Below are 17815 nucleotides of genomic sequence, written 5' to 3'. Positions count from 1 at the left end.
AAAAAAGGCATAATGTATAATGAACCATGACTTCATATTCAATAAAGATGACAAAACACTGTACAGTACATGTTATATCCATCTAAGAGTACAGATCATTATTATTAATATTATTATACAGTATTTATAAAGCGCCAATAGTTTGCTCAGCGCTGTACATTACAAAGGGGGACAGAACATGTGACAGAACAATACCAATACAATGCAAAACATGAGGGGATTGAGGGCCCTGCTCTTTGGAGCTTACAATCTAGGAGGGAGGGGATAGTGGTACAGGAGGAGATAGCATTGGGGGATGGGGTGGTAGGAAGAGTGGAGGAGGTCGGTCAAGTTAGCAGGGGGTAGGGTAGGCTTCCCTGAAGAGGTGGGTTTTCAGGGTGCGCCTAAAGGAGAGGAGAGTAGGTGATAATCTGATGGGTTGGGGAAGGGAGTTCCAGAGGATGGGTGACACCCTGGAGAAGTCCTGGAGGCGGGCATGCGAGGAGGAGACCAGGGAACTAGAGAGAAGGAGGTCTTGTGAGGAGCGGAGTGTGCGTGCTGGGCAGTACTTGGATATTAGGTCAGTGATGTAGTTCGGGGCAGTATGGTGGACGGCTTTGTACGTCAATGTTAGGATTTTGAATTTGATCCGTTGCGCAATCGGAAGCCAGTGGAGGGATTGGCAGAGGGGGGTGGCGGAAACAGAGCGGTTGGAAAGGTGAATGAGTCTGGCAGCCGTATTCAGGATCGACTGAAGCGGGGATAGCCAGCGGCGAGGCAGGCCAGTAAGGAGGGAGTTGCAGTAATCGAGTCGTGATATGATGAGGGAGTGGATGAGCTGTTTAGTGGTTTCTGGGGTTAGGAACGTGCGGATTTTGGCGATGTTGCGGAGGTGGAGTCTGCACGAGTTTGTTAAAGATTGGACTTGGGGCTGGAAGGATAGGTTGGAGTCCAGAATGACACCAAGTACTCTGGCCTGCAGGGCGGGTTTGATATTGGCGTTGTTGGATGTGATGGAGAAGTCAATGGGGGGTGGGGTCCGGGCTGGGGGGGAAGACAAGAAACTCGGTTTTGGAGAGGTTCAGTTTAAGGAAGTGGAGTGACATCCAATCTGATATGTCGCTCAGTAGGTGTGTGATTCGGGCAGAGACCGAGGGGGTGAGGTGGGGGGTTGAGAGATAGATTTGTGTATTATTATAGAATCTCCCTCAAGAGTTGGTTCTGTCCAGCTCCGTGGATTGCTTTAAAAAAGGCCTGGATTGTTTCTTGGATACACAGAATATAACTGGATACTAACATTTATAGGTAAAGTTGATACAGGGAATCTCCGATTGCCTCTCAGGGGGATCAGGAAGGATTTTTTTCCCCTGCAGGAGCAAATTGCATCGTGCTTTGCTGTTTTTTTTGCCTTCCTCTGGATCAACTGTGGGGATAGGATTATAAGTTTTTTGTTTTTTTTTTAATGGTTGAACTGGATGTCTTCTTTCAGCCAGACTAACTATGCCACTATGTAATAGTCCTGTAAAAAAAAAACCTCTGACTGTGATTCTGTAAGGGTTCCCACAGCCTTGAATATTCACTGAACAATGGCTTGCATTTATGAGTGACAAAAGGGGGTCTTCTAAGAATCAGACCCTTTTATACCATGAATTCAATGAAAATATCTAGAAAAACAAAGCAAACTTTTTACTTTAATAGCAATGATACACCGTGTTCATTTCCAAGTGTTTGATCATATATTACTGTACAAAAGTAGTAGTAGTAGTGTTTTTTTAGTTAGCAGTGGTGCATTAGGCTTATACAGTCTTTTGGATAGTTTTTTCCTGAAAAGCATATAAACTAAAAACACAAATATGACAGGAACACAGAGAAAGGGGAAGGTGGGTTAAATATTTTCATGTCCATACTTTTTCAAAATACAATTGGGAAAACATACTCTAATAATATATGATCTCAACACATAACTCCATGACCTATAGGAAAAAACTATTTTCCTTGTTGTTTGGGGGAGGGGGGGAAATGTTTTTATACTGAACATATGCTATTTCCTGTAGAACTTTGGTGTCTGTGCAGCATATACAGTGAAGGAATTAAGTATTTGATCGCCTGCTGATTTTGAATGTTTGCCCACTCACAAAGAAATGATCAGTCTAAAAATCAAATGGTAGGTGAATTGTAACAGAATAGCAACAAAAAATTCAAAAGAAATGCATGTCTAACAAATTTGTACGAATTTGCATGTTCATGAGGGAAATAAGTATTTGATCCCCTTCACAAAACATGATTTAGTACTTGGTGGTAAATCCCTTGTTGACTATCACAGAGGTCAGACGTTTCCTGTAGTTGGCCACCAGGTTTGCACACATCTCAGGATCAAACAATGCATTTTAGCTGCGGTCGTGGTTACTGCTCTGTGTACACTACACATCCCATAATCCACAGTACGTAGTTCCATAGTCCATCTTGGGAGCAAGCGAGAGGGTGACTACCGTCAGGTCCATAAATATTGGGACATCGACACAATTCTAACATTTTTGGCTCTATACACCACCACAATGGATTTGAAATGAAACAAATAAGATGTGCTTTAACTGCAGACTGTCATCTTTAATTTGAGGGTATTTACATCCAAATCAGGTGAACGGTGTAGGAATTACAACAGTTTGCATATGTGCCTCCCACTTGTTAAGGGACCAAAAGTAATGGGACAGAATAATAATCATAAACCAAACTTTCACTTTTTAATACTTGGTTGCAAATCCTTTGCAGTCAATTACAGCCTGAAGTCTGGAACGCATAGACATCACCAGACGCTGGGTTTCATCCCTGGTGATGCTCTGCCAGGCCCCTACTGCAACTGTCTTCAGTTCCTGCTTGTTCTTGGGGCATTTTCCCTTCAGTTTTGTCTTCAGCAAGTGAAATGCATGCTCAATCGGATTCAGGTCAGGTGGTTGACTTGGCCATTGCATAACATTTCACTTCTTTCCCTTAAAAAACTCTTTGGTTGCTTTTGCAGTATGCTTTGGGTCATTGTCCATCTGCACTGTGAAGCGGCGTCCAATGATTTCTGAAGCATTTGGCTGAATATGAGCAGATAATATTGCCCAAAACACTTCAGAATTCATCCTGCTGCTTTTGTCAGCAGTCACATCATCAATAAATACAAGAGAACCAGTTCCATTGGCAGCCATACATGCCCACGCCATGACACTACCACCACCATGCTTCACTGATGAGGTGGTATGCTTAGGATCATGAGCAGTTCCTTTCCTTCTCCATACTCTTCTCTTCCCATCACTCTGGTACAAGTTGATCTTGGTCTCATCTGTCCATAGGATGTTGTTCCAGAACTGTGAAGGCTTTTTTAGATGTCTTTTGGCAAACTCTAATCTGGCCTTCCTGTTTTTGAGGCTCACCAATGGTTTACATCTTGTGGTGAACCCTCTGTATTCACTCTGGTGAAGTCTTCTCTTGATTGTTGACTTTGACACACACACACCTACCTCCTGGAGAGTGTTCTTGATCTGGCTAACTCTTGTGAAGGGTGTTTTCTTCACCAGGGAAAGAATTCTTCGGTCATCCACAACAGTTGTTTTCCGTGGTCTTCCAGGTCTTTTGGTGTTGCTGAGCTCACCGATGCGTTCCTTTTTTTTAGGGATGTTCCAAACAGTTGTTTTGGCCACGCCTAATGTTTTTGTTAACTCTCTGATGGGTTTGTATTGTTTTTTCAGCCTAATGATGGCTTCCTTCACTGATAGTGACAGCTCTTTGGATCTCATCTTGAGAGTTGACAGCAACAGATTCCAAATGCAAATAGCACACTTGAAATGAACTCTGGACCTTTCATCTGCTCATTGTGATTGGGATAATGAGGGAATAACACACACCTGGCCATGGAACAGCTGAGAAGCCAATTGTCCCATTACTTTTGGTCCCTTAACAAGCGGGAGGCACATATGCAAACTGCTGTAATTCCTACACCGTTCACCTGATTTGGATGTAAATACCCTCAAATTAAAGCTGACAGTCTGCAGTTAAAGCACATCTTGTTCGTTTCATTTCAAATCCATTGTGGTGGTGTACAGAGCCACAAATGTTAGAATTGTGTCGATGTCCCAATATTTATGGACCTGACTGTATGTTCCCACATACAGTGCGACCATTGAAAATGAACATACTCTCCCTCTAACAAGAAGTCAGATCACAGCAGTAAAAAATAACTAGGAATTGAAGACTAGGAGGAGGCTGAGAGCGGAGAGCAATAGGACTTTTCTGAGTTAAGAATGCATACTTGAACATTTTTTTGTTAAACCAGTTTAGTGTCACCTTACATCATGCACAAAGCATGCACCATAAGGTTTGCAAAAGTTTTCAAAATAAGTCAGCATAAAATACTTGCTTCCACAAGAATAATAGCATGTAATAAATAAAATAACATATACAGTAGTTAAAAGAAAAAGGGACAAAGTTTTTTTTGGCTCTACTTCTCCTTTGAGTCACAGGAGAGCACTTCGTTTTCCTGTGACCCGTATTCAGCCAACAGTAGGTTAAAACTCACTATCGGCTGATGTCACTTAGCCAGTCCAAACTCTGGAGGGATCCTGACTTTAAATGTCAGGATCCACCCAGATGCCTGGACCAGCAGCAAGCTGCTGGGAGCCTGAGCCAGTTGCTCCCTTGCCCTCCACAGCTTAGTGCTCACGGGCAGAGCAGAGAGCTATCACTGATCTCTACTCACTGAAGACTGAGAACTGAACGATCAGTGATCTTTGATCCCTCATTTCTCTTTTGCCTTAAGAGGCAGAAGGGGGCAGATGCAGCATCGGACTGAAGCTGCATCCACCTAGGTAAGCATGATTATTTTTTCATATCCCACACTTCTCTTTTAATTCTCCATTAACACCTGAGTGTTTTGTAGCTCAAAACTACAAAAAGCTCAGCTTTATAATCCTTTTTGCCTTAAATGGAGCCTGTTCACACCTGAGCGCTAAGGCTTCTGTCTCTTCTATAAACAGGTGGATACATGCAAGAAAGTCTGAAAAAAAGCAACAGAAAACATTGACACTTAGGTGTGACTGAAGCCTGTGTCTTTGGTACAGTATGCAAAACAAACATGCTCTATATTAAAAAAAAAAAAAAAAAAAAGGCAGACAACCCTTTGCCTGGAGCAATCATCAGCAAGGCATGTGACAAGCTACCAATACATGGAATGCTGACAATGCATCCAGCTATAAATCAATATTTAAACACGCCTGTATGCAGCACAACATTTTTATGGAGCTGTCCCTTATAAGCTTTCTGTTTCAATGCATTTTCCTTCCCACTACTCTGGCATTAGCTGTCATGCTTGGCAGCATGGAGGCTGCTAGTAATTCCTAGAGTGCACGGTAAGCTGAGATTAATAGAGGATTTCTGTGCAAATTACTGCCTTGATCTCTGTATTCCGACTGATTATCGGGGGAAATGACATAGTAAGTGGCAATAAGAAATACATCTGAAATGTGGGCCATTCCCACCAGATGCATTGGAGCTACACTGTCTATTTTAGGAGCAACCATGATGCATAGACAAGGCAAAACATCTTGTTTCAAATGGTGTCCATTTGCACAGTGTTGAATGCAGTACTTATGTCAGCGCAGTGGGTTGCGACATGAAATCACCAAATTGCAAAGCCACCACAGTGAACAGAACTGTTCTGTGGGGGGAAAAGTAAACATGGGTCAGCACATTGGTACTATGGTTTCCACCACTCACAAGCAGCTGTGTATTCAGGTCGCTGGTGTAAACAGCCCCTTACTTACTACCTTGAATATTTTATTTATTTCAGGTCTATACATATTTGGAAACTCTTAATAAAAGTGTGAAAAAGGATAGCAAGAAATTATTAGCAACTCTACTCTTAAAGGAGAAGTTCACCTTTTGGACTAAAATAATAAATGCACATTTTTTGCAGGTAAAAAAAAATCTGTATTATTTTTGTCCAAAGCAGCCTGGAAAGCATTCCACCAGCAACCAGGGAATCCCGCTGACAGCTGAAACATTAAAGAAGATTTTCACTACTAAAATACCACGACTTAATAATTTAACTCATGCGATATTTTAGTAACTGTGCGGTATCTTACCACATGCTCAGATGAGGTAAGATACCGCTTAGTGAATTGTCCCCTCTGTTCGAAGTTCGCGTTTGAACTTAGGTTCGAATGTATGACTAACCAAACAGGGGGCTGTTCGGCCCTTCAATACTTGTAAAGTGTTAGCCGTTAGTCAAGTCCATCTACATCTACTAGTCGAACACTCTCTTCTACCCAGACTGACAATGCTGCTGTCCAAAACCTGTCTGCTTTACTACTTTATGCAGAATGCAGAAGAGCAACTTGAGGATATGTTCTATTCAGAAATAAATAGCTGCCAGAGAGACTATCAGCTAAGTTAGGTGGGTAACCTATGGCTGCTGTGGGTTCTTGGTGAGTGTAATGGAAATTGTCACACCTACTGTAGTAGCTGTCTGCATGTGACTTTAGAGGAGAATATCTGTCTGCACATGACTGTTGAGAAGTATTTATTGTACAGTTAAACTGGCTGCTGCAGTGTTGAAAATAACATTTACATAAGGGTGTCTACTTTGGGAGGACTGAAGTTAGTGCTGAGTCGGTATCTGAACAGTTTGATAAATTGTTGAAAATGCTGCCTGTAAAAAAAAAAAAAAAAAAAGAGGTAATACTTATCTGCTCTCTGCAATGATAGTGCACATAACAGTCGCTTTCCCGCTCTTCTGGTAGTCCTCACCAGAGCGGTCAGTTTATCAGCTTCTCCCTCCTCTGAGTGCTTCCTGTAGCAAGCCAAGTGCTAAGGAGGCATAGTGCGTGCGCTCTCCTGAGTCAGGCTGTGTGCGTCCCTAGACACACACAGTGTCAGTAAGCCACACCCCCTCTCCTTCCTAACAGGAGTTTAACTGAAAACAGCAGGAACCTATGACTCTGTTACTCTCAGTTTCTCCTGTGAAAGCAGGAAGTGAGGAGGGGCAGTGTGGGAGCCCGAGACAGCACTGAATGGAACCAGGTAGTGTTTAGGGACCAAATGGGTTGGACAGGCAGTGGGGCGATTTTTTTCCTTAGTGCAGAGAATGCATTCAATTTAACAAAAATTTAGACTTTAATACCACTTTAACTTTTGTCACCTGCACATACCGTTTAATCGATTCCCTACCACTGCCAGGGGCAAAAAGAATAAGCCATGTGCAAGCTGCCAGTCAATTCTACTAAGAGTTTACACAAGGCTCTTCTTACTCCAATGTGACATGCTAGGTGCCTGAATGGCCAAGCAGCAGCTCTGACATGTGGGATGATGGGGAGCGAGTCACAGGCTCCCCATACCTAGAACTACAAGGTGTATCTCTTCCTTCCTGGAGGCACAAATCGGAGGCAGGGGAGTGAAGTGAAGGCAGCAGTTAAGTAAGCCTACTGATTTTCCCTAAATGGTCTCACTTCATTTACACGTAGCAGGTGAAAACAAATTACTGACCTTGGCAGAGGCGACACACATCTGTGACTTCTTGTCCATTGACTGTGCAGAAAGCTCCTGAGATTGGCCGCAGTTCTACAACTCCAAAGTTGTTCTCGATTATACAGTGATCCTGCTCAATGCATTCACCCTGTAATACTACAAGCCAAAAAGCAGAATCAGGACACCACATTTCTCATTCTTGGTCAGCAATATAAGCGGTCATTCCTTAGTTTGGACCTTTAACATCAACAGGCCTACAGCCCCACGAAGAAGGATAAATAGTGCCCAGATAGGTTTAGATGTGTTGATACTTTATTGGATGACATGCAGCGTTCAGTTCTTAACAATTGAAATGTGAAGTTAAAGAAAATCTGTCAAGTAGACTGCCTTTTCTGAAACCTTCTGTGCTAGTTGCTTGACCTTCATTCTGCCCCTCGGCTTCAATACCTTCAGCTATTAACCCATAACAAGTATTCAGATAAGGACATCTCACTCTACCCTGGCTTTCCTGATCTGCATACTAGTTCTGGGTAAGTGAAAAAAAAAAAGTAATAAATCTAGTGTTCAGCATAGTAGCAAAGCAAATAGCATTCAGTAGGCCAGCATTGGAAGTCCTCACATTTCCCCTTTACCGCTCTAAAACAGCTCACCACTGTGAGTCCAAGGGAAATAGCCAGTTTAGGTTATGATGATTTAATAAAAAAGAAAATATAATATGGCCAAAGTACAAATCACATTCTAGTTGTAATCTTCCCAGCACAGGTCAGAAATTACCTTTTTTTTTTTTTTTACCAAATTTGTAATTTATAGATAAGAAAGACTTTCTTTGCTGCAGTGTTTACAATTTCAGTGATTAAACTGGGTTCTAAATGGGAAAAATACCCTGAAAATATTGAACCTTTATTTGCTCTGTAAAAAAGTATGGGGAGCAAGACTATACAAAAAACCAAATATGATCTTTTTTTATTGCTATAAGTTTTATGACACCATGGAAGAAGCAACCCACAAAAAAAACCCAAATATTTCAGTACTCAATGGAGTTTATCCTGGTGACAAAATGTATGGTAACTGAAGAAGAAAAGTCAGCACCCCAGTGCCCAGACTCATCTCTTATCTGCTGAAGCCAATCAGTCGGCCCCGTTGCCGATGCTGCCACCAATGTCCACGAAAAATGGTAGTTTTTCATGGATTTTCCAGCATGACCGATAAAAATAAATGTGAAGATTCGTAAAAAACGACCAACGGGCTGGCCCCACTAATGGTGTGAATATCGGCCGATTTTTCGTGCCGTCTATGGCCTGCATTACAGCCCTCCTCATTGAACTGATCATACATTTTATAATATGAATACAATGCAATATAAGCAACACAGTGGCTAAGTAGCTTTCAACCATTTCATTGCAGCTTGGAAGACTAACTTCCCTACAGTCCATGTTGGAATGCCCAGTGCTTTCTTAGATGAAGCTAGAAATATCTTGCAGGCCAATGTGGATGCCCAGGCTGAGCTTGTTCCTTTCCCACCAACTGTTATATTGTTGTTGTCCACTTGTAGTACAAGAGTAAGCACAAAAGCATCATTCAAGCTGAACATCTGAATATTCTATAACTATTATTGGACTGACAAATGGTCCCTTTGGTGTGCCTGGTCATCCTATCATATAATGCATGTAGAAGAACAGTGTCTCTTGGTTTTAAAACTGTGAGAATTGGTCCACAAACCAAAGAGGATTATTATCGGTTTATTTGAGTCATTGAGACCAACCTTTTGTTGAATGTCATATAAAGTGGTTCTTAATTCTAAAGGTTTTAAGGTAAAAAAAAAAATCTGTTCTCTCCCCCCCAAAACACTTTGAGTCCTGCATCGATCCAGATCTGTGCCCATCTGCAGCTCTTCTTTCACTTCTCCCTGCTCTTACAGGCTTTGCTGAGTGCAGAGGGAACCACTGGGTCCTGCTGCTGTCAGTCAAATGTTGTGAAGAAGAAGCGGTGCTGTGTGTGTTTCGTGTCTATGGATGCACACATCTTAGCTCAGGAGTGCTCCCACACATGTGCCCTCATAGCAAACGCTTTGCTTTGGGGAACACACAGAAAAGGAGCGGAATGGGCCAGTGGGGGACCCTAGAAGAAGCATTGAGGGGACTCTCTGTGCAATAGCCTTGCACAGAGCAGGTAGGTATAACTTCTCTTTTATTTTAATTAAAAAAAAAAAGGTTTACAATCACTTTGACATTTGCAGACATTAATTTCAGTGTGCTGCAAAGTAAAGTTCTCAAGCTACTAGAGTGATAGTGGGAGTTATATGTGATCACTCCCCTTTACAGAGGACCTGGAATCTATAAGAAGTACCCCATTGTTGGCTTACCATGGACACAGCCATCCTGGTAGAGGCAGGGCTTTGTATTCTCATGTCAGAACCTCCAGCACAGAAAACAGTGAGCAGCACAGTAGTGACACAATCAAATCTCACTCCAAGTCTCCAAATACTAACAGTCAGAGGCAGCTGTGCCTTGGATCACACACTGCAGATATACAGCTATTTTATGGGGCTGTAAGCATGGGAGTGCCTAAGTACCCTCACATACCAGAGGTCCTCTTTAACCACTTGCTGACTGTGCTATAGCCGAAAGATGGCTACAGTGTGGTCATCAAGTTCTGGGGGGGAAAGGGGGGGAGGGTCATTCGACGTCCTCCTAGAACCGCACGCCCACTGCAGCACGCACCTGCCGCTTTCTATGATCCATGTGTACTTCAGACACAGCTGATCACATCACGGTAAAGGGCCAATCACAGCAGCCCTTTACCACATGATCAGCTGTGTCCAATCACAGCTGATCACGAAGAAAACATACTTGCGCAAGTGTGAAAGGAGACATCCACAATGATAAACTGATTATCAGTGCAGCACCAACAGTGCCCATCAGTGCTGTCTATCAATGTCAATCAGGGTCCATCAGTGCTTCAAATCAGTGCCACCTATAAGTGCCCTTCAGTGCCTCCGCATCAATGCCCACCAATGCTGCTTCATCAGTACCCATCGGTGATACCCATCAGTGCTGCCTATCAGTGCCCATCGGTGCTGCCTCATCAATGCAAATCAGTAAAAGGAGAAAAATTTTCTGTTTGCAAAATTTTATAATAGAATTGAAGAAAAACTTTTTTTTTTTCAAAATTGTCTTTTTCCGTTTGTCTGGTAAAAAATAAAACACCCGGTGTTGATTAAATACCATCAAAAGAAAGTTCTATTTGTATGAAAAAAATTATAACAATTTCATATGGGTACAGTGGTTGCATGACCGCACAATTGTCATTCAATGTGCGACAGCGTTACAAGCTGAAAATTGTCCTGGGCAGGAATGGAGTAAAAGTGCCCGGTAGGCAAGTGGTTAATATCCTAAAGCCTATACAACCTATAAGATACCTTTTTTGGATCAGATTTAAATCGGAAGGCTAATTCCATCCCAATACACAAATTTTAATTACCTCAAAATCCTTTAGACCAACCCTTTTCTAGAGTGCATTAAGCCCCCCGTCAAGGTACAGGAACGATTATATTATACAACTGCAAATGGCATTCAATCTAGACCTAATGGCTAAACAAAAATTATAGAACATCCTAGAATACAACTTTAAGCCCTGTACATAGTCACATCTACAGTTTTGTTTTATTACTGAACGTCAGCCTGTATACAATCCTGCAATAAAGAAGCAATGATTGCATCAAGTTATTCGATAAGCTGTGAATTCTGGAATACATCCTAAACAACATGAAAATGATACATACATATGTACAGCTCTCCAAACATCCACACCAAAATCAGGGCCAGAAAATACTAGCTATTGTTAAAATTTTTATTAAATTAGCATATTTTGCTACATGTTGCCTTTAAAACTGCAATACACTAGTAATGAATGCAGCTAAAATACTGAAATGTCTGGAAATAGGTCAAATCACAGAATCTGGCATACATAAACAGCCTTCTTGTCTTACCTATATCGTGATCGTCCTTCCCGATGCTCGTTGTTCCTTCCTAGACAATCAGAAAACAGAAAATCGAAGCCGTCAATAAACGAAATGGACAGAATAGATGACAGATTTGCACCTCAAACACAGACACCTCGGTGAGCACCGCACAACTAGAACAGCAAAGCCTTTGTCTAAACATTCACAATGTGGAACACAAGGCAATCCATTTTACCTTCTCAGGAATAGCAAGACAGCAGAGCCTAATGAATGCTAAGCAGAAATGACAAGAAAAGCCTCATCTATGAGCCAGGGAGAGCCGGAAAAAAAAAGAAAGAGAAATAGGGGGAGACAGAGATTAGTATGCTGTGTAATATATTTCCCGTATCCCTAGCTTTAACAACAAATCATGTGACAGCCGGGGGGATTCAAGGGGAGTCCCCAGACACTGGGGGTGATAACAGAAAGAGCCTGAATTGTGACATGGAGGAAATCTCATGGAAAATATACACAAAATGCCTATCTGTATATTAGCCAATTGCCAATATATATATATATATATATATATATATATATATATATATATATATATATACAGTCATGGCCGAAATTGTTGGCACCCTTGATATTTCTCCAGGAAATCATGTATTTCTCACGAAACGTATTGCATTAACACATGTTTTGCTATACACATGTTTATTCCCTTTGTGTGTATTGGGACAAAACAAAAAAAGGGAGGAAAGAAAGCAAATTCGACATAATGTCACACAAACCTCCAAAAATGGGCTGGACAAAAGTATTGGCACCCTTTCACAACTGCGGATAAATAAGAATGTTACAAGCATGTGATGCTCCTGTAAACTCACCTGGGGCAAGTAACAGGTGTGGGCAATATAGAAATCACACCTGAAAGCAGATAAAAAGGAGAGACGTTCACTTAACCTTTGCATTGTGTGTCTGTCTGTGCCACACTAAGCATGGACAACAGAAAGAGGAGACGAGAACTGTCTGAGGACCTGAGAACCAAAATTGTGGCAAAATATCAACAATCTCAAGGTTACAAGTCCATCTCCAGAGAACTAGATTTGCCTTTGTCCACAGTGCGCAACATTATCAAGAAGTTTGCAACCCATGGCACTGTAGCTAATCTCCCTGGTCGTGGACGGATGAGGAAAATTGATGAAAGATTGCAACGCAGAATAGTCCGGATGGTGGATAAGCAGCCCCAAACATGTTCCAAAGACATTCAAGCTGTCCTGCAGGCTCAGGGAGCATCAGTGTCAGCGCGAACTATCCGTCGACATTTAAATGAAATGAAACGCTATGGCAGGAGACCCAGGAGGACCCCACTGCTGACACAGAGACATAAAAAAGCAAGACTACAGTTTGCCAAAATGTACTTGAGTAAGCCAAAAGCCTTCTGGGAAAACGTCTTGTGGACAGATGAGACCAAGATAGAGCTTTTCGGTAAAGCACATCATTCTACTGTTTACCGAAAACGGAATGAGGCCTACAAAGAACAAAACACAGTACCTACGGTAAAATATGGTGGAGGTTCAATGATGTTTTGGGGTTGTTTTGCTGCCTCTGGCACTGGGTGCCTTGACTGTGTGCAAGGCATCATGAAATCTGAGGATTACCAAAGGATTTTGGGTCGCACTGTAGGGCCCAGTGTCAGAAAGCTGGGTTTGCGTCCAAGATCCTGGGTCTTCCAGCAGGACAATGACCCCAAACATACGTCAAAAAGCACTCAGAAATGGATGGCAAAGAAGCGCTGGAGAGTTCTGAAGTGGCCAGCAATGAGCCCAGATCTAAATCCCATTGAACACCTGTGGAGAGATCTTAAAATTGCTGTTGGGAAAAGGTGTCCTTCCAATAAGAGAGACCTGGAGCTGTTTGCAAAGGAAGAGTGGTCCAAAATTCCGGGTGAGAGGTGTCAGAAGCTTATTGATGGTTATAGGAAGCGACTGATTTCAGTTATGTTTTCCAAAGGGTGTGCAACCAAATATTAAGTTAAGGGTGCCAATACTTTTGTCCAGCCCATTTTTGGGGTTTTGTGTGACATTATGTCATATTTGCTTTTCTGCCTCTGTTTTATATTTGTTCCAATACATACAAAGGGAATAAACATGTGTATAGCAAAACATGTGTTAATGCAATACCTTTTTTGTGTGAAATACTTGATTTTCAGGAAAAATATCAAGGGTGCCAACAATTTCGGCCATGACTGTATATATATATATATATATATATATATGAGACAATTGTTTAAGTTGTTATTTTTCCTTTTAAACCAATAAAGTGTTAGTCACATATTCGCAGAAAATACAATTATCTCTGAAAATAGTTTATAGATGTAGCTGATTCTGTTACTATTAATATGAGTAGAACGGTGATTGTAACTATTAGCACACACTCAGACATTAGCAATTGCAGTCTTGGAACGGTGGTGTTGTAGGCTTAATAGTATACAAGACACTATCTGCATGGAGTTTGTTTCCAGGGTTTGTGTAGGGTTTCTATAGGTAGTCTGGCTTTCTTTCACAGATCATAAACATAATCTATGGTTATCAGGTTTAATTGACTATACAAACACTACCCCTTGTCAGGGACCTCCAGGATGAATACTTTAATGTTCTCTGACAATATAACCTAACAAACCGATATGAAAGTTGAATAATATGTACCCAAATTAAATATAAATGTCCAGGTTATACTTCTGCAAATAAACAAGTTAAGATAACCCGGTCCCCTGGAAATAGGTTTTCTGTTAACAGCGCAGGGGCGATGGGTGGGGGAAACTGCCCCCGCCGGGAGAAGACCAGTGATGTAAAAGCCGCTGGGATAATCGCATGTAACATCCGGCAGGCAGGTTGTACCCAAGTTGATCAATCAATCAACCTGTGTACATTCAGCCTGCCCATACATGATTAGAATATCGGCCGGTTCCTGATGAACTGGCCGAGATTTGAACATCTATGGCCGCCATGTAAAAGACAAAAGTTTACTCTGTTGAACATTGTCAGTAAGCAGCTTGGTAACATTTCCTGTAATTCAGTTCAATTGATTCACATGGGGCAACGCATACTGGCAAAGGGGGGCCCAGGGGTTTCATCAGATGTGTGCACATATAAATAACAAGAAGGCTTATACTCAGAAACAGAATTTGAAATACACCATTACCTTTAGATGATAAATCACCACTCCAGTGCTAAGGATATCATCATCCATAGCAATTAGATGAGGTAGACCAGAATCAATGGTCACTCTGGCCTTTCCGTGGTTGATGTCCACATTATATTGCTCCATAAGGGCTGCTTTATCTGTCCACTTGTCTGTCCAGTCTTTGGTGAGCTGCTCAATCTGTAATCACAGAACGGTAAAAAATATAAATGCTATGAATATCTGTGAAGGAAGTAATGGGTTGCAGTGACATCACCTGATCTATGTGTTTTACATATAGCCATTCACATTAGAAAAGGGGTATTGAGCCAAATGGCTCAGTATAGAAAGCAACTCTGGAAATGCAGAGTGCACCATGAGTTTGCATTTATTACTTATTTATTGGTACAGTCCCCTCCCCCCACTTCTGAAATGTCTAATATGGAGGGAGGGGGGGGTACATGCTGAACAGACTATATGCAGGACCAGAGTGGCCTCTAACATCCAGCTTCTGTATGCAGACAGCCCAACAGTATAGATTTAAAGAAGCATCTTCTTTCCTTTGTTTTCACCAGGTAAACTGGCCAGTAATTCTACTGTTTTTCAACAGAACAAGCTGTCCTGTAGCTGTAACAGTTACTTGGTTGAGAAAAACCATTTACTACGGACAGGGGTGCTTACAATGATCAGCTTTTATTTATGTAAAACCTTTACCAAAAGGAAAAAAAAACTGTTGCATTAACTTCTTATAATGTGTTAGCTGGAGTTTACCTCCAATTTGTTAGTGTATTTAAAGCTGCTAGTATGCTCCCCTCCCACCAGATTGACAATGCTGCTGTCCAAAGGTGCCCCCTATGCTCCATCATCCAAAGTGGAGACACTCTAATACAGGAGGTGTGTTACTGGCCAGATCAGCAGGTGAAAACAGAGGGAAAACAAGCCTAAAAAAGTAAACTAATGCAGCCACAACATCTAATGATTGGTAAGCTGCAATATTATTATTATACATGATTTTTATAGCGCCAACAGTTTGCACAGCGCTTTACAAAATAAAGGTGGACATCACCTTAGATTGTACGCTCCTTGAGGGTTAGGGACTGATGGGAATGTATAATATGCATGTAAAACGTGGTGTAAATTGACGGTGCTATATAAATACCTGAAATAAATAAAAATAAATAAATTACAGTAACAATACAATTTGGTACAAGAGGAAACAGAGGGCCCCGCTCGCATATTACATTATTGGTTTTGGCTTTAATATGCTGTAATTCACATTCAAGGTCTGTAAAGTATCTAAATCCAGCAATGTGTTAATAGAAGAACGCTAGGAAAATTTACAAAAAGGCATAATTTTGTTTTGCAAGATGAGCTTACCTAAATATTACTACAAAATAGGAGTAGGGGCATTTAGCTTGATTCATGGCATTGATTATTTATTTTTATTTTTTTTTTTAAGTAAAAGTTTCATTTCTCTGTATTTGTATTAGTGATCAGGCCTCATCCCCCAAGCATCTTTTAATATTTTTTCTAACTTCTTATTTATTTGTGAAAGGCTTTGGGCATAATAACAATATAGAAGCACAACGAGCTTACCTGCAATACCACAAACGCAGACACAATGCCGTTTTATAGAAGGCATTTTTAAGAAGGAGAACTAGACAATCATGTTAGCAAATAGCATGGACACATGAGCAAATGAAAGAAAATCAACAGATCTGTAAAAAACCTTGCACTGACCTAAACGTTAAACTCAAGTAAATGGAGAGCTAGCACTGGACCTGTGAGATCATCCTGTTGTTATTTAAGATGCTATCAATTCTGCCAGTTACATAACATAGGGGAGGAATTCATTATCTCATAAGAGCACAGCGCCATCTTATGGATGCATGAAGCAAATCATCAAACAAAGAAAAAAACAACATATGCTCAGCTAGTATTACTTGACTAGTTTGGCAGGATTTTCCAACAAAGTCACTAGTCATACAAGTACAGGGACTGATAGAATGTAATACATACACCCACCTTTAATTCATTCTGCCGCACCAGTTCCGTAAGATTCCCATCTCGCTCCTCACTGAATGCAGGGCTAATAGCTCTCTGGTATGTAGAATGCACAGGAAAAGAAAACAATATGACAATTCCACATATACATTACATACAGATAGAAAAAGGCGAATTTGCATGTATAAACCAGGTTACCTTTACTAACAATAGACTAACATCATATAATGCTTTATCTTACATCTGACCTCACAACTTTGCTCCATTCAGAGCTTAGAAATTTCAGTTCATTAATAATTGGGACTTAAGCAAAATACATTTAACATACTTAACATTTTGCATACAGACACATCAATATGGACCAGCCCACACCACTGCACATTCTGTAGACTAGGCCGTGCCAGGCCACTGCTTCTATGATTGGGGTCATTCTCTATTGTTCTGCAAACCAAATGTTGTGCCAATGAGCAGTATAGGTATTCCAGTATCAACCACTTGGTTTTTGAAGGCACAAGCTCCAGGGCTGTCATCCACTTCTTTGCCTTCCCTGCTCTGTCAGTCACTGATCTTGAACACATTTATGAATATCAGGTGTCAGGACAAGGATATACACATGCTTGCTAGGTCAGCAACCCCATGAATAGTGACTCTAGAACAGGGAAGACAGCATCAAAAAGAAGACAGCTTAGCTTAGCTTAGCTTCCGTATCTTTTATGAGAGATTCCCTTTAAAGGCTAAGTAAACCTTTTTTTTTTCCTCTAAATTCCAGCTCCCCTTTGTACCAATATACCATTAATGTACCTCGGTTGTAGAAAAATAAAAGCTTTCTTTGATTTGGAGAACAAGGCCTTACCTTAGCCTTTGCTGAATTTCTTAGAAAGCTTCATCACTTGCTGGTATGTAGATTTTGGACAGAAAACCCAATAAGTGAATATACCAGTGTGATAAATAGTCCCTACATAAATGCTTAATCTAACCCCAGATGCCAAAATATACTTTCTCCCCCGAAAGTCCAAAATACAAAGTCCAAGTGTTTCTCAGCGCCTCAATGTCCTAAATAACCACAAATGTGAAACCAAACAAGGCATTTTATCTTCTTATTCAATGTTCTTCCTCCACATGTGACCACTCCTTCTTATTCCACTTGTTACCCTCAAAAGAAAAAATAATTGCACATAGTGCATTATCCACGATGCATAATACCAT

At 41.1% G+C, this 17815-nt stretch overlaps 1 protein-coding gene across 3 annotated transcripts in view; it reads right to left on the bottom strand.

Moving 5' to 3' along the window:
• Positions 1-17815, bottom strand: part of STARD9 (StAR related lipid transfer domain containing 9) — a 252204-nt gene that overhangs the window by 97153 nt on the left and 137236 nt on the right. For all 3 annotated transcript variants that reach the window (XM_089686880.1, XM_089686878.1, XM_089686879.1), the window contains exons 15-18: positions 16631-16705; positions 14627-14806; positions 11471-11510; positions 7501-7638 (exon numbers count right to left, since the gene is read on the bottom strand). In XM_089686880.1, the coding sequence (XP_089543006.1) occupies positions 7501-7638; positions 11471-11510; positions 14627-14806; positions 16631-16705 (433 nt within the window). The remainder of the gene's footprint in view (positions 1-7500; positions 7639-11470; positions 11511-14626; positions 14807-16630; positions 16706-17815) is intronic.

The sequence above is a fragment of the Staurois parvus genome, unplaced genomic scaffold (assembly GCF_062004578.1).
Source record: "Staurois parvus isolate SC_StPar_1 unplaced genomic scaffold, SC_StPar_1.0 ptg000414l, whole genome shotgun sequence".
In the NCBI taxonomy this organism is placed as follows: domain Eukaryota; kingdom Metazoa; phylum Chordata; class Amphibia; order Anura; family Ranidae; genus Staurois; species Staurois parvus.
The sequence above is the reverse complement of the archived record's forward strand: the minus strand, read 5'-3'. Positions and strand labels throughout refer to the sequence as shown.